Below are 21,689 nucleotides of genomic sequence, written 5' to 3'. Positions count from 1 at the left end.
TAACAGTCGTTACAATCACAATGTGAATGACTAACAATCGTTACAATCACAATGTGAATGACTAACAATCGTTACAATCACAATGTGAATGACTAACAATCGTTATAATCACAATGTGAATGACTAACAATCGTTACAATCACAATGTGAATGACTAACAATCGTTACAATCACAATGTGAATGACTAACAATCGTTACAATCACAATGTGAATGACTAACAATCGTTACAATCACAATGTGAATGACTAACAATCGTTACAATCACAATGTATATGATTAACAATCATTACAACCACAATGTGAATGACTAACAATCGTTACAATCACAATGTGAATGACTAAAAATCGTTACAATCACATTGTGAATGACTAACAGTCGTTACAATCACAATGTGCATGACTAACAATCGTTACAATCACAATGTGAATGACTAACAATCGTTACAATCACAATGTGAAGGACTAACAATCGTTACAATCACAATGTGAATGACTAACAATCGTTACAATCACAATGTGAAGGACTAACAGTCGTTACAATCACAATGTGAATGACTAACAATCGTTACCATCACAATGTGAATGACTAACAGTCGTCATAATCACAATGTGAATGACTAACAGTCGTTACAATCACAATGTGGCTGACTTACAATCGTTACAATCACAATGTGAATGACTCACAATCGTTACAATCACAATGTGAATGACTCACAATCGTTACAATCACAATGTGACTTTACGCTGCTAGCAATCAGTAGCCCTTATGAGAACGAAAAGTCGAAACTTGCAGTTAAAATTCATGTTTTTTTTTCCGACACCTGTTCTCCACATCAGAGCAATCAGATTTTTTACTTTACTGGAATAGAAATACAATAAGTCAAGAAAAATCACCATTTAAATGTATTGCTCCTTAAAAATTCAGTATGTAAATCTTAGCAAACATAGATTACATTATCAGCTGGTTGTTGATTAATGCATATCAGTCATATGATGGGCGATGTGATAAATTCTAAACAGGTTTACGTATACATCTGTCGATTAATAAATTCTCTTTACACCCAAGGTGGCTGGTTTGCCGCCACACACCTTATAAAATGAGAAAACCTTACAGGGTGGTTGAAAGAGATTGCCTTTTCCCTCATTTATGTACTCACAGGTAGAAAACAATGACTTACATTATTAAATTGTAGTCAATGCAATGTTAATCTGAATTGTAAGCCCGTCTTCCAATATACTGGTTTCCCCCACAGCATTCATGTAAGTGCATAAATAATAAATTTAACATCACACGATGTATTTGAATATGACAATATGACGTTCTTCCTGGGTAAAATTACACTGTATATTCACGGACATAGAGCAATGACAGTAGAGCCAGGGAAACGACGTATACAGCATAGACAGTAAATTCAGGGAAGCGGCGACAATGTGGTGGACGTATACAGCATAGAGAGTAAAGCCAGAGAAGCGATGACAGTATCATAGACCTACTATACATGTGCAATTACCTATTTAAGGTCAAAACAATTTTCTTAAATACTATATTTACAACATTTTGACTTTAAAATACAAGAAAACTGTCAGACCATTTATACTGGAATTGAAAATTCATTACAGATAATCCCTATGGCAACAAATTTAGAGTTTCAGGGTTTCGTTAACAAACTACAAGGTTCCAAATATATAAAAGCAAGTAAAAGCTAAACGTCTCCACAGCTCACCATATTGTTAACCTGTATATTTTAGAAGTGTGGCCTGTCAGCCAAAGAGAAGGCAGAGTACCTTCCATCCCTTACAAAAGTGGTGTGACTTTGCATACATGTACACAAATTTAGCATGTTAGCTGAAATCTTGCTGTAGATACATAATGCAAGATGAATATACATTATAAAATAAAATATCTGTGGGCACCGGAGAACTATACAGTGTGTTTCACTTCCAGCCGGATGTGTCGTGTGTCTTTTAAAATTAATTGTGTGGAATCCCACACACCACCAACACTTAACCTTTACATATTTCGCACTGTTTAATCATGGACACACACACATCTGCGACACCGCATAATTATTCATTTCTGAAATGAAGATTTTATAGCAGATACTTTATCATATACGAACACTAGCTTTTAAGCTCGGTATGTATCAAAGATAATCCAACGGTTGTTAATTAAGCGTCAAATCCAGTCGGCAGTATAACATCCATGTGGTGGTCATGGGATTCCCCCGGGCTCTGTTCGATTTCCTCCCACCATAATGCTGGCCATGGATCGTGTAAATGAAGTATTCTTGAATACGGCGTAAAACACAAAGTAAATAAATAAATAAATAAATCCTGGGCACTGTTAGGGGAGCTGCTTATAGATGTCGGTCAGGTCACAATTTAGTTCAATATGACTGCCCGCGTAAAACCACAATTACTTACAGGTATATCTCGGTTACGATTTCAAAAATGACATTTTTTTCAAATGTTTGTAAATGCTACACTCTATACGTCACTTCTCCACATAAGTTTCCCACACTTTCTGTATTCTGCATCAACAGAGCCGTAGGTCATCTACTGTAGAAAAGGCGTGTTCATTTTCACATAGAACACCACTCTTGAGATCTATTCAAGTCGCCTAGGCTAAAAAGATGACATAATCTGTTCATAATTCGAACGTCCATCGCCTGTCTAATTTGCAACGCAGCGTGGACCTAACATAGAGTGGAGACCCCACCTCCACCCCCATGCGCATGACGGAAGTATAGCATGTACACTCAACAATTTTAACCCCTATTACTTTGACAATAATAAAGCACATGTCCATGAGCTTGGTAATACCGTTATTGTAGTGTGATGAAACGCATATTGCTACACTCTGTTCATACAAACAGTATATACCTTTCAAATATTTAAACACTTGCAACACCCTGGCAACTTGATGGAGGTAACACCGTATTTCTTCTTGAAATTATTGGACCTTTTGTCTTTGTAATAGACGGCGCTGTAAACAAATGGGACGGGCTGATAGCATTGGCAGTTCTCGCATGTCGATTCTTCTCTGAAACAATACAGAACAGAGACGTTAGTCAAGTATTTTACGAGCCCCAAATCACTGACCCGTACTACCACAGCGATTTTGAAACAGCCGTAACAGCAAAAATAAAACAATTCCTTCCTACAGCTTCCGACAATGAGCTTCTCTGTCCCTCTACAATGGGACACAGTCTTATAAATCATAAAACCGCCCACTTAAAGAAGAAGAAAACATAAAAATGATGCCAAAATCAGATGAAAGGGAGTCAAAACTTGGAAAACCTGGAAAAAACAAATTCCAGCGCAAACATATTTATTAAACCTGTGTTACATCCTCATTTATGACATTATTAAACAAAAACTATAAATACCAAAAGGTGGTCCCAAATACCCACCAATTAAAAAATATTTTTAAGTGTCTTTTTCTCCTTAAGGAAAAATCGAAAAAAATATTGAAGACCACATTTAGGAATAACTTTTCGCACTCTTTCATCTGAACTTTATGTCATTTTTATGTTTTCTCCACCTTTAAATACTAATACCAGCTAGAGTTATTCGTGATTGCTCGTGTTGGTACGAAAACCAGGAGTAATGTTAACCACTTCGGTGGCCTAGTTGTTAAAGCGTCCGACTAGAAATTCATGAGATCTGGGATCAATCACGCGTCTTTAAAAAAAAACCTTTTAATAAAACCTTTAAAAAATGGTACTTTTACTGCCCCGCTTGGCGCTCAGCATTGACAGGTAGAACAAGGAAATATGAGTGGTTGACCAGGTGTCTGTATAATGTGACTGGGTGGGGTGTCTTGTCAGGTGTCTTCGCCATGATACTTCGGTTGCGGCAGCACTTTGGCGGCATGGTCACAGGAAGACACGGTATATGTTTACACACCTAATGACTCCTCGTCGCCATATGCTAAGTACGACATTAACCCCAATCACATAAGCATACACTAGTATTGTACTGGGCAGAACGAATGAATCAGTGATTAGGGTTACACGTCGTACTTAGCTATTTCTCAGTCATACGACGACTAGGAGTCATTAGGTGATTTCCCATATAATGTGTTACAAGTATAGAGCAATAATGTTTTGCAATGATGATACAATTTGTAGAGGGCCTGAGAACACCAATCAGTGCCGGGTTTCATTCGTTACAGGCCTACTATTTTTGCTACTCGCTTCCCTGGGGAGTAAGGTTCTGACCGCTGTTCGCATACCTAAAAATATTTATTTATTTATTTGATTGGTGTTTTACGCCGTACTCAAGAGTATTTCACTTATACGACAGCGGCCAGCATTATGGTGGGAGGAAACCGGGCAGTGCCCGGGGGAAATCAACGACCATCCGCAAGTTGCTAGCATGTCCTTCCCACGTACTGCTGGATTTGAAATCCCAGCAACTGCATCGCTAAGAGGCTCCTGGGTCATTACGCTGCGCTAGCCCGCTAACCAACTGAGCCACGGAGGCCCCACCTAAAAATATGAAGACGAAATGAGAAGTGGGCGAGTTGCGAGCCGGGTACATACGCTCTAAGGGATAAAAAGGGTCACTAATATTGAAAGTACATCGTCTGATGAAAACTCTTTTGCTTTAAATGGGTTTCTTGGGCTTAGGGCGATATACATGCTGTGACTTCTCGTACTGTCGCGTCACCTTGAAAACAAAGAATAACTCCCGCTTTATAGACTGAGGCTTGACTATAAAATAAGGGTTCAATTACCCTAAACATCTATCGATGTCATCCAGTATATTATTATATTACCACCAATATAGTATTCTTTATTAGGTAAGGTTCATGACAATAACATATTACGTAGTTTTTTATTATCACTGAGTAAGTGGCAAGGTCTCCCAGCAACCTGCGGATGATCGTGGGTTTCCCCCGGGCTCTGCCCGGTTTCCTCCCACAAATATGCTGGCCACCATCGTAAAAGTCAAGTATTCTTGAGTACGGCGTAAAATATTAATCAAATTAACAAATAAATATTATCACTGATTTGAGAGGTTTTGCACATAAAAGTATTGTAATTTGAGCGATCAAAAACCATGATACTTTATAGATCAGAACAGCTCATGCCCTCCAATCGTATGTGGGAAGGTCTCGCAGCAACCTGCCGATGGTCGTGGGTTTTCCTCCCAGCATAATGTTGGTCGTCGTCGAATAAGTGAGGTATTCTCGAGTGCGGCGTAAACAAACAAATAAATAAACAAATAAATAAATAAATAAATTGTAGGCCAGAATGTGTGATAGCGATTATTTTTCTTATTACATGTTCATAAACGCATCTTGCAAATAACAAGAAATATGACCTCTATCTTGACTTCAGACTAAACTGATACAAGTGATATTTCCAACGTAACAAAAATCTGTTAATTAAAATCATTCCTTTCCCAATTATAAAACATGTAATGATATTACAAAACATTACTTCCTCCCATCATGTCCTTCTTAAATCCTAAAGAAATTATGCAGACAAAATAAACGCCCAATAGATTATTTTCCTTTTTTTTGTCAGTGTGACTACATGAGTATTTAATTTTGTACCAGTACAAGAAAAATTCATTTTGAACAGAAAACGTATTATTTCTGTGTTTACCTTTAAAAATGTATAGGGAAATTTATATCTTGTTAGCTGTTCATTCGAAATTCGTGGCAGAAAAAGATGTTATGACTTACTCGAAATATTCAGAGACAAAATACTGTGAAAATCCAGCCACGTTCTGGACCAGTTCCACCACTTCTCCGCCCAAAGTTTCTGCAGATACCGGAGTTGTTACGATACGCCATCTGGAGTCAAACCCAAAAATTAAATATGGGTAGATAGAGGGGAGATAACTCTAGACTGAAGGAGGAAAGTAACTAATAAAGATATATGTATATATATAGGGAAAATGTTGACTATCTCTAATTTGTATCTTTAACATCTGGGCACTCATTTGTAATTTCCCATCAACACAAAAATGTATGCAAATGGCCTTAGCTTTTAGTTATTAAAATAGTATTCATATGTGCAAATAAAAAAACAATTACAAAATAACAACAACAACTTTGGCTTTTTTGGTCACTGGATAAGTTAGTCCAGGGGAAACTTTGGCTTTTTTCGTCACTGGATAAGTTAGTCCAGGGGAAACTTTGGCTTTTTTGGTCACTGGATAGGTTAGTCAAAGGGAAACTTTGGCTATTCTGGTCTCTGGATAAGTTAGTCAAGGGGAAACTTTGGCTATTCTGGTCTCTGGATAAGTTAGTCAATGGGAAACTTTGGCTATTCTAGTCACTGGATAAGTTAGCCCAGGGGAAACTTTGGCTATTCTGGTCTCTGGATAAGTTAGTCAAGGGGAAACTTTGGCTATTCTGGTCTCTGGATAAGTTAGTCAAGGGGAAACTTTGGCTATTCTGGTCTCTGGATAAGTTAGTCAATGGGAAACTTTGGCTATTCTGGTCTCTGGATAAGTTAGTACAATAACCTAAGAGCCTCTCACTTTTGCGGTCGCTATGAGTTCAGCTGATTCTGGCTTCCTCTGCAAATTATTTGATTAGTACTTACGACTGACAGCAAGCATGGTACACTGGTCCAAACAGAACTGTAGCGCCAGCAGGCACGTCTCGCTTCTGACGGACACGAGAATCGGTTAACGGCGCCACCTGGCGGTAACTTCCCACATTGCTGACATCTCGTCGTCCTCGTTGTCCCGCGAACAGTTCTGTTGTGTTGTTGTTGTTCGTGCTGAGTGTCGTCACCTCAACAGGCGAGGACGCATTCCGACCAGGGCAATAGAATCCACACTTTTTTGGAGGATATGTATCTAAAGGGCCCGTTTCGTTGTTAAACTGTGCTAGGAACAAAAACTGCTGCTCGGCGTTTCGGAAATAACCAGGAAACAACTCAGGTAGACTTTCCTCCCTACAACTGTCAAAGTCCACCAAGGCGTCGGCCACACTGGTGAGGACCAGAAATAAAACAGGACACACGTTTTTTTAACACCAATCACAATATTAATACAGCACTGCCCAAAATCCAAAAATTCTAAAAAGATGCTCAACTTATCGTTAGTTCCACGGTTTAACTTCAGTCCCCTGTTGTTTGGAAACATTACCTGTTCCGAAAAGCATTTTGTTTTAGAAACAAAACAAGGAAAATCGTATGTGAGTGTGTTACAAGAGCTCTTGAACAAACGCGAGGTCAAAACTCAAACATACATAAATTAGGAGGATATCAACCACTAACAAGTATTTCTCTATTTATTTGATTCTTGCTTTACGCCGTACTCAAAAATATTTCATTTATATAAAATACCCAATCAGTAGTCAAAAAAGGACTTTTCACCGATACCATGCACGGTGGTCAGCTTGAGGATGGAGGAAACCGGACTGCCAAGGTCAAACCACAGATTTTTGGCAAGTTACTGACGTGTGACTCACAGGCTTGCAAGCTATATACTGGTACATTGCCAAGAAGGCAAGTGGTCTGAACGAACATAAGACAGTACAAGGGGCACACGAGCCTCGCTCAATACATTTGACGCTTTTTTTTAGCGCATAACCAGTAGCACATAGTGAGGGTCTACCGCGTTGAAGGACTGGTGCCAGTATTTAATCTTGTGATCTGTTTTTACGGTGATTGAAGAACGACATCAACTGACTGCATGAAGGTAATTTTTGACCGAGCGTAAAAAAAGCCATCATTATTGTTGGGCGATACTTCTGAGGGGACCCATGTCGTCCCATACGTACCGTACGCACGTATGCATGGTTAAAAGGCAAAGCAAGGTTTAGTTGTAAGCGGAAATATACGCGCCCCAGGGTTATAGAAATAACTTTTCTCCGATTGGATAAAATTGATAATATGGCGGCGATATCTCCGTTGTAAAATATCATTAAAAAGTTGCGGTTTTTAAACCTGTGGAATACTTACTACTTACTTACTACATAACCACTCGTCTATAAGGTTGTATAATACAGCCTGTTCTTCTCCACTTTAATAATCACCTTTTCGACTCACTTGCTGTCTGTCGTCATGTTTCAAGTCAAGTTATTTTGTACGTCAATATTATCGATGCTGATTGGCTACATTTAACAACTAGTCATGATATTCGTTGCCAAACTGGACAAATGGGCCCGCGGACCGTCTTTATATGTATATTTTTATTGTCTTACTTACTTTATTTAATTTTTGTCATACCCTAATTCGTTATTGGGTACGAAATCGGTTCAGTTGCATGCAAATAGTTATACGTTTTAGTCCCTAATCTATTTCCAACGTTATTTGATTTGGACGCCGGGCCGATTTTCGGGCCTAACGTAAATGTGGCCGAAACGCTGGACGATGTGCACGTCACCTATGGATGTTGCTTGACGCAGGGTTCTTACAGTTTGTAAAACGGGAGCAGTCCTTGACGACATCGGAGGAATGTTGAAATCGTCTTTCTGCGACGATTCAACGCAATGTACCGTAGCACTAATTCTGAAGAAAGCATTCTAACTGCTTAATTTCTTTTTACTTTCAATGCATTGTTTGCCATTTGTAGTTTGGACCATTGTAAGTAATCTATTCAATTTGCTTTTGGCATAACACAATCAGGATTATAAAACATTGCATATACAAAATCTTTAAGCACTGCAGACAACTAGCCTTTCCTCTTCTTATGATAAATCTAGTACATATGTGACCTATCTGAAACTTACGTGGCATATCTCCACACAAGGACCCCCACAGAAGCGGCTACGGTCAGGACCAGAATCGTAACAATGCCCACCTGCAGTAGAACGAAACATACAAATCCTACTAGCTGGGAACACATTGTCAACATACAAGCGTTTGGTTATGATTTCTGCCGGCAAACATGATTTCAATCTCTTTCGTGTTATAACCAGTTTAGATGAAGTGATTTAGTTTATCTCTTCTGTTGCTATTTTGTGTAATTGGGTAGAGGAATCCAGGCACAGACAGAGGTCTGGCTTATGGGTTGAGGAAGCCATGCACAGACAGTGGTTGGTTTCATAGGTGGGTGAAACCAGGCACAGACAGTGGTTGGGTTTTATGGGTTGAGGAAACCAGACACAGACAGTGTTTGAGTTCATAGGCGGAAGAAACAGACAGTGACCTGGTTTATCTGTTGAGGAAACCAGGCACAGACAGTGGTTGGGTCCATATGCGGAAGAAACCAGGCACAGGCAAGGGCTGGGTTCATAGGCGGAAGAAACCATGCACAGACAGTGGAGGGGTTCACAGGCGGGTGAAACCAGGCACTGGCAGCGGACTGGCTAGAAACGACTGTACCTCATCCTGACAAGCCGCGTAACTTACAGCCGTGGCCGAAACTAGGTGAAAAGATGCCACAACAAAGCTATGACACTTACTTAAGAAAAGTGGTCGCCATATGACTGAAAAACTGTAAAGAACGACGTAAATCTCCAAGCATACATACATATACAAAAGTGAACCGACTATTGGACAGCTAAGACTATGGCTAGTCAGTTATGTAGCAAGCCTCAACTGTGAGTTAACTTTATGGGTGAGTGCAGGTTTATCGTCAATGTACAGTGTCGCCTCCATGAAAGGGCCGGTTGGTGACCTACATGTATGCCACGGCCACCTGCGTGAAGGAGCGGTCTATCCTATAGCGTATGTAGATGTATAGGGTCACTTCAGTGTAAGGTCGGGTCGATGAATGGTATATCTGAATCAAACTTTATTGAAAATGGGTCATTCCTAGAACAAATAGGTGATAAGTACGAATTTCTCTGAAAGAACTGGTCATTCCATTAAAGGGACATGTAATTAAGGTGCTAGCCTTTCAATCGAACTGAGCACACAAGATGTGGGTTGAAACCCAGTAATGGACACAAAAATTGGGTTTGTCTGGAGCATAAGTCTCTTGCTCAGTGGTGAGATACGTTGATGGTAACTACTCCACACGTTGATGGTAACTACTCCACACGTTGATGGTAACTACTCCACACGTTGATGGTAACTACTCCACACGTTGATGGTAACTACTCCATACGTTGATGGTAACCACTCCACACGTTGATGGTAACTACTCCATACGTTGATGGTAACTACTCCACACGTTGATGGTAACTACTCCATACGTTGATGGTAACTACTCCACACGTTGATGGTAACTACTCAGCGTAAATGTATCCATATCCTAATATGAAAGTCTGGATGTCAGAATATAGGCCTACCATTTTTCTATATCTTTTGTAAGACATGTAGTTCGACCAAGGATTCGCGAGGTTAAGCTGCGTGAGACTGAATATGATGATCGACTTTCCGTATTCTCTTTCTACTGGATATTACAGTATGTGTATAGAAAACAAACAATGTTTTGTTAAATTGTCATTTTGGGGGGAATAATTCAAAAGTATACATGTTTATATAACTTGAGAGGCGACGGAGAGGGCGGTGTAAACATGGAAGGAACTCGGTACAAACGCTGGTCTTGTTCATAGATTCATTTGTGTATTTTTGGAAGACATTTGTGAGAATTTTTGAATAATGACATAACTTTTTTTCTATCTACGTGGAAGAAAAAAGTGACGAAACAATTTAATGTGTTCGATCTTGTCATATGTAATAATGAAGGCTCTCTCTGACCATGACTCACACCAGGGGGATATCGACTATATTATATTAGAGCCTTATAGCTTTTGTAATGCACTCATATACACGTGTTAAAAAAATATCCACAAGAAAGTCTGTAATAAATTCAAGAAATAAGTCATGAGAGAAACAGTGATGGAGAACGGACTTCGAACGTGTTTGTACTCGTGGTGAAAGACGTGTTTTCCTGTGCCCAGTGAACTGGTGAATAGTTCTGATAGGTGACGTCAAGGAGAGTGACTCACACGAGGCCACGCCAAAGTGTATGTTGTAAACTAGATGCGACCCTTGCAATACTTATTCAATGTTCATCTATCCTGAACACTTATCTCCAAGCGGGCTACTCTAGGTTAGTTCGATCGGCGTCCTTTTCCGATATTTCCATTCTGCTTTTTGTGAAGAATATGATTACAGTCTGGATGTCTACGACTAGTCATCAAGTAAATTGCTAACTAAAGATCTGTCCTACATATCGCCCTGGATATTAATGGTGCGATCGCAGCCCAACCCTGCTCGCAGTATACAATTTATCGTGCCGCCGCGGTCTCGTGACAAGAGTTTTTGTATCGTTCCAGCTCAGGTCACATTATTCCCCATAGCGCTGTGTGCCACGAGGCTCATAAGTACGATTTTGGCGTACTGTGTCGAAGAATTCAAGAGTAATTATAAACAGTCTGTCATTCGATTTCAGTCAAATGCTGCACTAAATTTAATTTATTTTTATTTCATTGTTGTTTAACGCTATACTCACGTTATTTCCCACTTATAAAGGAATTTGTCAATTCCCATAGGTGAAGTAAACCTATCCGCCCGTGATAAACCACTGACCTTTGACGAGCACATTTCCACATGCCCGGCACAGATAAACACTAAATTAAAGGCACACTAAATGGATACAATACTCACTAAGGTCCACAAGGTGTGAAAGTGGGATAACCCACAAATGACCTGTGTATGGCCAAGTTTTGGCAAAGCATATCCATTATTTTACGACAAATCACACAATGTGAGCGCTACTGGTGGCTGTGATGTTAACGGCGTAGAGTTACAAATCACACCATGTGAACTCCACTGGTGGCTAGGATATTGACGATGTAGAGTGACAAATCACACCATGTGAACTCCACTGGTGGCTGTGATGTTGACGACGTAGAGTGACAAATCACACCATGTGAACTCCACTGGTGGCTGTGATGTTGACGACGTAGAGTGACAAATCACACCATGTGAGCGCTACTGGTGACGGCGTAGAGTGACAACATTGACTGTTCACGCATTCGTCACTGGGCTGCTTACAAGAAACTTACGGCTTAAATTTTTTTTCGCTGAATTCATTTCTAATATTCAGCTAAGTATTATACCTATGGTAAACTGATTTAGCGCTTTTCATAGGCACACAACCATTTTACCTGTTTGTGCCTGTTTGTATGATTCATACCTGTTTATACTGCTAAATTCCTATATACACTCAAGTATGCTCGTTTTTTCCCCAATAATACAGTACATGTACTGTCTAGTCCATAGTATACTTACCAAGCAATACACCAGACGAGTTGACGCCATTAGAACGAGAATACTCACTTCGTACTACCGCAAATGAAAATAGCTCTGGTATACTAAATTTATTCTTCACAGTTTTCGTAAGGAACTCCTAGCTGGCGACAAACCGTCGTATATGTAGCGCGCGGCTGTGTATGAAACAGCGTTCTAAAAATAGCAAATAGATGGTAACTCGGGCGTGCTTGTTCTAATTGGTGAAATGCGAGACAGCGTGAAGAGCAATCAATAGACTAACTTGGCGGAAATATTTCAGTCCCATTGTATTTTATATCCGGTATTCACACCCGCTTGTATGTCTTCGTCTCACGAAAATGGCTCACGAAAGCTTCACAGGTGCAATATAGGCCAACACTAGCTTCAACCAGTCAGCATTACTTACCAGGAGCTTAACACTTAGACGCGATTTACACGAATTATGTACACGTTATCCCAACTCCATGGAAGAAATCGGAAACATTTTACCTTTACTTGTTTTTTTAGGTCGATGGAAATGGAAGTTGAAAAATTAAAAAATTTCCAACTGCACAGAAAGTGTAGAAATCCCTCATTAGAAGTGAACACTGTCAAAATGTTGGTTTACATTATTACGGCTATATAAAACGGTTCAGTTTTAAGAGTGTAATGTTGAGTGTGGCGTGAGAATTGCGTAATGTCCATTTATAAAACATCTAATTTTATTTCCTTTGATTTCTCAATTTCAACCGGTTAAAGATCACATGGAGCTCCACACTTGTTAACATAACCTTAGTCATTATTAAAAATGTCACTTATTTATTGTCCATCTCGCTATTTTTTCACGTGATGGATTGTTCACGAATACAATTCCGGTTGACAAAGATTCGTTGACAATAATTTACCGAAATCACAAACAGTCGCTGAGCATATTTGACAGGTCATATATTACAGCATGGCTTTTTTTACCTTTTGTATGACTCCTGTAATACGTAAATGAGACGGACACGAAAGTCGGGAATAAATAGGCCTACAAGAAACATGTCACGCCAGGAACAATGGATTTCTACTTGTAATATATAAAGTGTACTCATTTGTCTAATGAATTGGTGATTCCTACAAGTTCTCACCCAAAAGGGGAGTTTCGAATTGGAACTCTTTCGTCACTAAAGGTCAAAAAGTCCTACTGTATCACTTGGCTTGTCAAAGACATTTCAGACAATTTTTGTTTCCTGATCACCTGTCTCAGCATGCACAGGAGGCACACAATGGCATATCTTTCCTTCAAGAACTTCTGAAGTTCACAAATGTTCAATTTCTCAATTTTCTCATCTAAATAAATTTGGTAATTTTTTTCAGATGTGGGTGGGTTTTCCAGCCTCTGCACAAAGGTGACATTTGACTGAAACAAAATAAAAGTGAGGCTATCAGGATGTCTCCTTTTCTTGTTATAATGGTGCGCCGGTAACTGAACATCCGGTTTGTAGATCCGAACTGTATAAAGAGCATATTTACATTCATTTCTTAAAGAGGTAAACCTTGTCCTGAAGAAATATTTGCCACCTCAGATGAAATAATGATGATTTTAAATCATACAGACAAATCAAAATCGTCAGGCCCAGATGGTTTGAGGTTCAAGAAATCTTTTGAGGGTAGGCTTTAATCTAATACTTTCCCAGTTATTTAACCTTTTCTTTTCGTAAAGTAATATTTCCTCAACAAAGGAAAATAGCAAATGTGACCCCTATTCACAGCATAAAGTCAGTTTATGAAGTAGAAAAAACGATTTCGTCCTTAAAGTGAACATAGACAGCCACTAAAGCTGAATTAATTAATAAAGTGGTATTCCAAAAATGTTCTAAAAATATTTTTAAAATTCCACACCGCTTATCAACAAAAGCAACTCAATTGGTGACGCTATTTTGCTATGTTATAGCTATCTAGAGTGACGTCACAAAACCTAGGATCTCTCCCGTCCCATCGGTGGCAGAGAGAAAATACAAACAAAAACGCCTGATACACAACCAAAGCGTGTTCAAAGAGCCGATGTTTCGTTTAGTTTCGCCCTCGGTCAGAGCGATGTTCGTCGACACAAGGGTCTTGTTTTAGCGGTCCTGCTCGTCCCTGTCCTGCATGGGTTTAAGCAATTGGCCTTGCTGGTTGTACCGACATCAGGCAATTTACCGAACATAACAAGACCTTCTGATTGATAACAGACCCATTTATTCAGACTTTGTTAAGATATATTCGTAATAAATCTGACTTTGCCGAGGAAAAATAACGCAAAGTCACATGATTTTTCTTCCAGTAATGACTCTCCCAAGGCAGTTTTCTTGCCAGCTCACCCTGACAAGTTAGTGCTGCCTCCTGCCCAAGCATATAGACATTGTGACACGGACAGTTGTCTCAGTTCCCTTTTCATAAAAGTGTCGTTCAAAATGCATCAGTAAAATCCAATTCATTACATCGATATCTGTCTATCCACTATACCACACTGACAATAAAAAGCTAACAGGCTTTTTGACGTGACAGCCAATTATTACGTGACGCTTTCAGCGCTGCTGATTGGTCAAGTTCATAAGGCTTGCTACAGCATTGCTAATCGGAGTAAATTGTCCGTCAGTGCCATATCCCCAGTGCTGAACTTCGTCTTCTCAGCTTTCAAAACTTTGTAGACATTTTTACATATTTTCCGGTGATAACTGTGTCCTATATCATTTTTCTTTGTAGATATGGTTGTACATTTTGTGTTCTCTTTAAGCTGTGTACGCAAGGTATTTGAGGGTTGTTGTACTGTTGTTGTTGTAAAAACTTGTATTTTGTCCTTTCCGAAAAGATTTCTCTCGGTGATATGGAACACGGATTTCTTCCATTCTGTTCAACCTTTGTCATTTCGACAAAAAATCATTCCTGTGGCTGTTTGTGAGTGGAATTCCTTGTGGCTCAATATAAGTACCGCAGACTAGTTTCACAGGAAAATATTTTTTTTAAATATTTAAACAACCCCCGCAGATCTACTGTGGTACGAGAACTGAAAATATTACATCAAAATACGGCCTGAAAACAGAGCTGTAGGTAAACTAGCGGGAGTTAGGTGGATTAGAACATACGTCATCAATGGTGAATGGATCAACAGACGCTAAATCCAGACTGTTATTGAGCGTGCTATTAAATATTTATATTAAATAGGAAGGGGGGGGGGGGATTCTTGTGTCACTAAAGGTAAAGACACTATGGTATCATATGAGTTGACAAAGGTGTCAGGGAGCTTTTGCTGACCTTATCGATCACCTCTGTCAGATCGGCATAAATGACATCCCTTTTCCTTCTGGAACTTAACTTTTGCTAGTTCAGTTCAGCTCCACAATTTTCTCCATCGTTCGTGTATACTCTAAATAAGTTTTGGGGAGACTTTTTCATACGCCCATGTTGTAGTAAATGTTATCGAAATGACTTTCTTACCATGACCGATAAAATAATTCGAACTCTAAAATCTCCAATTGTGAGCAAACACCTTATTTATCACAAAAACCTGCAGTTCACCGATTCCCTCTATGCCGTTAACGCTAGAATCGTAACACTTTGTGTTGCGTCAGGCACCATGCAGGGCATTTCAAATCGACCGCTATCATGTCTGTCTATAACATAGAGATGGTTCGCAAGATCAAATTAGCTGATCCAGAATCCCAGCTCATCAAAGGCGTTGTTCTTCAAGGAACAGAGCTGTAGCCACCTTTTGCACATATGTGTCTTTGATAACATGCCTTTCCATTTCAAGCCTTGACATCCATTTTGTTTAAACGAGAATCTACTTTTCCCAGACTGTAATATATAAAACGCTTCATTGTTTGGTACGTCTCCAGTTCCAGTTTCTTGCATGTGTGTTCTCAAAAAGCAGACTATGTGCTTCGACCTATGTTCAGACATTTACAGCAGCCAGGCAGCTTAATAACGTCATTATGAAACTCCTTCTTCTCATCATCTTTGTAAACGACGGCCGTGTTGAGAAACGGCTCTGGCTGGCCGCATGTGCAGAAATCGCAACCAGGAGCAGGTCTGTTAGAAACAAAAAGTGGAATAATTTTCTTAGACAAAAGAATATATTGTGTACATATTAAGAAAAGTTTCTGAAAATCGTTCCTGATTATCCAAAATGATTCTACCATTCAGTACTGGCTGTATTACGATCTAAATAAGTTGGCCATAGTGCTGGATTTTAAGCCAGTGGTATATCACATAACTGGAGTTACGAGAGAGATATTGTGCTCTGAAATGATGTTTCAAACAACGTAGAGTGTGTCACGGAATACACCGGCCACCTCCACGAATAATATCTGCTGTTTATTTGTATAAATAAAAGAATTTGAGTTGCTTTCACTTATTACATTTGCTTTTGGGATTTATATACAGGCGAACTATCGGGATTTCCTTCAGTAATAAAAGTGTTACTTCGCAGTTTATACATATCGCTTTTGTTTTTACATATTTCATATTCTACACCCACATGCCATGACGTGGAAAATGCAACCGTCGTCACTTCTCCGAGTCAAATCTTTCGAATGCTGCAGAATGTTGTCGTCTCGTAGGCTCTGGAAATTTTCACATTACCCTACAGCCAACAGCGCATAGAATCAACGTATTTAAGCGTTTCTAATTGTCACACATCTAAAACTTTGTATTCTACCATATCTCTGTGGAACGTTCACAATAATCCTTATAAAAAGCAAATATACAAAATACAAAAGACAAAATTATGTGCTAAGAATGAATGAATGATTATGACTCAAGGCACGTCGGCAGTATTTTAGCTATTTTGTGGCGATGTGTGCTAAGAAATAGCTAGGGCAAGAGTGCAAAATTCTTTCCATTTCTGACGTATGAATTATCACGTAGAACAGTCTCGTGTGCATCAAGGGCAGTACATTTGACGTTTCTGGAAAATATCACTGAGCTTGGAACATTTTACTGACATCAAAAGTAATTAATTGGACACCAATTTTTCCAGAAAATTCCAAAATTTCATCAAGGGATACAAAAGACTTGCATTGTGTCTTTCTTAGCCTGTGTCGATAGGTGGAAAAGTTCTGTATTTTCTAACCAATGCCATTGTTTTACAAGAAATCAAGACAGAATTTGTAAGGATTTGATAATTTGGTAGTCTTACTTCTGTATACTGTGTATATCCCATGTGTATAAGGGCTGATTTTAATGGGTTGGTTGTTGTCATGTGTAAAATAAGCACAAAGATAGAGTGAAATTCAGAATATTAATCATTATTTTACTTGTCATCTGGTCCGATCTAAAGGGATAACTTCAAAGACCGTGTTTTTCTCCCAGACTTCCAGTCGACATTAATAATGTCAACTAATTTAGATTCCATAAAGGTTTGGAATTTGGTGTCGCCCCATGTGCACCATCTCTGTACATATCTGATGAAAACGAATAAGCAAGAAATCGACATTATTTCTGAAGCTAATGTATGTCCTAAGAACTGTCCCTCTAAACTGTACAATCCGCAAATTGAAGCACTCGCGGTCGAATAATAGCGTCATTATGTAAGTAGGTTATGGTCAATCACTTGAGGCGTTTGATCTCGGTTTATACGCCTGATAGCTGGTAATATAACAGGCTTTGTGCTAAAACGACTCTCACTGACTGAGATGCAAAACACCCCAAGCATAACTTACAGGGAGATGGAGGACGCGATGAACTCAGCATTTTATGCCACCTTTGCCGTTTTCAGACTTTAAAGTGTATGGCGAAGAAAAATCGCAAAATTATGCAGTAGGCACCACCAGATAGAAAATAAATGTGCTCTTTTAAAGCCTATAGTGTCATTGTTTTAGGTTTTTTCTTCTCCTTTAAAAATCTTGTTCACCTGTGACATGTAGACAACAAAATAAATAAATAGTAATTGAACCGTAATATAAGGAATATATTCTACGACAGTGCTATATTTGCATACTAGCGCCCGCCCATTGCCCTTTAATGAGATCAGTTTAAATTACCTTACACATTACATTTTATTAATAATTTAAAGCGTAGTCTGTTTGAAAATTGTTTGACAAACAAATGTGTCCTCTATATCATTTAACAATACAGATATGTACAATGAATACGCAGCATAGCCAGTCAAATTAAGGCAACATGCCCAACAAAAACTATACTACTTATTACTGACGACTTTCGATTGAAAAAAATGCTCATGTCAGGTCATAAACACAAACAGGTGGGATACTAGGAAACACTCAAAACTCCCTCCCCCTCTCGTCTTCCCCAGTCACGTTATTAATAATTATTATTATTTATAAGGATTTTTCCATTCAAGACGATACTCACTTGCAAGACTCCTGCAAGAAATATTGCTTATGTTCATCTAACTGGATGACGCTCACTGTTTCTCCCTTCTGGTTTGTTGCTGTTGTTGGGGCGATCCACGACTTTTCTCTTAAAGGCGAGCAAATAAAACAACCTTTTCACTTTGCAGCTCGTTAGGCTGATTTACAAACTATCAACCTAACAATGCGCACAGATGACTGGATTTTGGTTATTTCATTCTTATTTTGCTTTATTAATTTTTAAACTACCCATTTAATCAGATTTATGGTTAAATGAACTTAATGACTTAAATAATAGATTGGCTAAACAAAGAGCAGGATACAAGGATCATTGACAATACTGAACAAGCTATTAAACAGGCATTAAACAGACAGACAAAAACAAGAAGGCCTTTCACGGAGAATAATTGATAGACCAACTGACTTACGATTCGCAACAACCGTGGAAAATTGGGTTGCGTCCAAGGTTTCCTTCAGGGTTTGGTAATTCTTGTCGCTTGGTGCGCGCGAGCTTTCGTATTACGCTTGCGTCTACAGCCAAAACCTCCATTTCGTTTCGTGGGGAGAACGCATGCGTGGTGTCCCGTTTCGCCCTAGAGATGCAGTTCAGTGTGCAGTTTTGCAGGGGTACTGTAGTCAGGTATTGTGAATCCTGATTATACCGCCGCTCTACTTCGATCTGTTCCAGTGGTGTCCGAAAATAACCCGGGTATTGTTTGACAACGTCAGCTGGCTTACAAGTGACAGTCAGGTGGTTCATCTTTGCAGACAGACTGGAAGGCAATCATTTTACAGTGGTAGACTGCGTGATGAGACATAGACCGAACTTACTCATGAGACAAATTTAATATTGTAGATTGTCAACTTTTGTCAAAAGTTATAATAAAATTTTAAATTTTGAGATAATATGGAAGAGAGCTCAAAAGTAGGCCATGTTGGCTTCCTATCTGGCCGCACGGTAGGTGGGAAGATCTTGCCGCAACCTGCGGAGGGTCGTGGATTTCCTCTTGGCTCTGGCCGGTTTCCTTTCACCGTGACACTGGCCGTCGCCGTATAAATAACCTAATTAATTAAAACTAGGCTCATGAAAGGTAATTTCTGACACTCAGCGGTCAAGAACAAAACACTTACGCAAAATATTGATAAATCATGGCGCTCACCGCTGCGATGACCGCTACGGACAACAAGAGCACAGATCCACCCTGGAGAACGGGAGAAAAACATGAACTGATCAAATGACTTGTTTCCTGACAAATTTATTTAACTACATGTAAAAGCTTGTATAATCTTTATATTGCATATATGTGTCCGTTTTGTGCGACTCACTAAATAACGAATCGGACGCTACAAACGGTAGCTACAGCGATGAACGAAAATTCGAACATTTGTTGAATCAAATACAGTTGTAACAACGGAAATACTGATTGGATATCTTTTGGTGATCGTTAGCTGACTATTATTTGATTGGGTTTCCTTCCTTTTAACTAATCTGATCAACTTATGGTATTGATAAGCATAAACAATGTTCCCCGTCAGACATATATATTCACGAGTTATCTGTTATTATTCTTTCAGGCTTGATCTGTCTTGACTTAGCGACCTGTTAATAAACAATGTTCCCCTTCATACATATATAGTGACGAGTTATTAGTCTTTCAGGCTTGATCTGTCTTGACTCAGCGACCTGTTCATGAGCAACTGATTGTCTACTTTGTTTTTGTTTAATTGTTTGTTTAAAAGATAGCTGAAATCCATTGAATTCTCTGCATTCATTTAGATATAGAGCAATGTTCTTCAAGATCAGGGAGATGGGGAGAAATGCAGCTATTACGTGTGGATCCACTGTGAAAACTGCATGATAATGATTCAGATCTGAAGATAGAAAAAGGCTGTACACGGATGTGTTAGACGCTTTAAACCGTCACGCCAAGGGAAACATTATTGCGTGCGTCGTTTAACAAGAAACCTGTAAAAAAAAACTTCACACTGAGTGTACTCACCAGGCATAGTACAAGTCTAGATTTCTTGGGTGGTTCCTTGCTGTCTGCTAATGTAAAACTCATATCTGTTATCTTCCGACATGTTTCTTTCTTCTCAACCACGCTTAACCTGCTGAAAACAGAATGTAAAACACGATATCATCACACTTAGACGATCTCATCACGCGTACACGATATCAACACGAACACACGATGTAATCAGGTGCACAAGATGTCATCAGGCTCACACGTTGTCATCAGACGCACACAATGTCATCAGGTGTACGCCTTGTCATCAGGTACATACGTTGTCATCAGGCGCACACAATATCATCAGGCACACACGATGTCATCAGGAGCATACGATATCATCACACGCAAAGTGAATACAATTCCATTTTTTGGAAGAAAAAGCCAACAACTTGATGTCTTATAAATCTCTAACTTAAGCCATCGCTTGCCTGACATTAGAGTATGTGTACCTGTAGACTGTTTTACGATTTGTCTCATCACGACAACTATAAGTTCAAACGTGATCAAATCCCAGTTTGGCTAAGGTTTTTCATTAGAAGGATAACCGGTGATGGGTTGTTGTTTTGTTTGCTCAATAACCTTAATTGAATCGGTAAAATATTTTGAGCATGTCATTTTTCTTTCATACTGCAATTTGTTTTCAATAACGTAGCTTGCCACACATTTTGGGTCACATGACGACGGTGTCTTAGTGTCGCATCAGGACTGGTCCCAGTGTCAACGGTATAGAGCTCACTGGAATGCCATTAGAACACACTAGACATGACGAGCCACAACGTGGGGTTTACTGACACTGGGTCCACCAGTAGGCCTACTTGACCTATATCCTCCTGCTAAGCGTCAGTCCAGAAAATGTGTAAAACTGCACCGTTTAGGTACACGACTCGATCTTAAACCGCTACATACCTTACACATTATTATCATTTATATCTATTTAATTTAATTCTGAAGAAATAGTTTATAAAGCTCAGAGAAAGGTGAGATTAGACAGCCATGCTATGCTTTACATAGAATAATCCTAAAAGTTTGTCGTTTTACACCAGTAAACAAACTACGGACAAACTGGCAAATCTGATTGGTCCGTAACAATTGTCATAGGTATCAGAAACTTTAAGCAAATGAAAGCCTTTCTTGAGCGGATATGCACGGGGGGAGAGGGACTGGCGGAGGCAAACAGCATTTCTTCGAACTAGGTTA

General features: G+C 39.2%; 2 protein-coding genes and 1 long non-coding RNA gene across 4 annotated transcripts in view; all 3 read right to left on the bottom strand.

Moving 5' to 3' along the window:
* Nucleotides 1-794: 794 nt before the first annotated feature.
* Nucleotides 795-12,263, bottom strand: LOC135464772 (uncharacterized). Of its 2 annotated transcripts, none has more exons than XM_064742317.1 (5): nucleotides 12,164-12,263; nucleotides 8,707-8,777; nucleotides 6,569-6,961; nucleotides 5,701-5,811; nucleotides 795-3,045 (listed from the first exon to the last, which is right to left on the bottom strand). In XM_064742317.1, the coding sequence occupies exons 1-5, from the start codon at nucleotides 12,191-12,193 to the stop codon at nucleotides 2,889-2,891; spliced, it is 762 nt and encodes a 253-aa protein (XP_064598387.1). In that variant the 5' UTR covers nucleotides 12,194-12,263; the 3' UTR covers nucleotides 795-2,888. The 2 variants fall into 2 exon arrangements, with proteins under 2 accessions (XP_064598387.1, XP_064598388.1); XM_064742318.1 differs by having other exon boundaries at nucleotides 6,569-6,931.
* A 2,622-nt stretch (nucleotides 12,264-14,885) lies between these two features.
* Nucleotides 14,886-21,689, bottom strand: part of LOC135464732 (uncharacterized) — a 53,332-nt gene continuing 46,528 nt past the window's right edge. The window contains exon 3 of the mRNA XM_064742252.1: nucleotides 14,886-16,198. Coding sequence (XP_064598322.1) covers nucleotides 16,042-16,198 — 157 coding nt within the window. The 3' untranslated portion in view covers nucleotides 14,886-16,041. The remainder of the gene's footprint in view (nucleotides 16,199-21,689) is intronic.
* LOC135464622 (uncharacterized) lies at nucleotides 19,142-20,532 on the bottom strand. The gene is made up of 3 exons (XR_010443670.1): nucleotides 20,481-20,532; nucleotides 19,612-19,682; nucleotides 19,142-19,253 (listed from the first exon to the last, which is right to left on the bottom strand). It is a non-coding gene; the product is annotated as an uncharacterized LOC135464622 (long non-coding RNA).

The sequence above is a fragment of the Liolophura sinensis genome, chromosome 4 (genome assembly GCF_032854445.1).
Source record: "Liolophura sinensis isolate JHLJ2023 chromosome 4, CUHK_Ljap_v2, whole genome shotgun sequence".
NCBI lineage: Eukaryota > Metazoa > Mollusca > Polyplacophora > Chitonida > Chitonidae > Liolophura > Liolophura sinensis.
The sequence above is the reverse complement of the archived record's forward strand: the minus strand, read 5'-3'. Positions and strand labels throughout refer to the sequence as shown.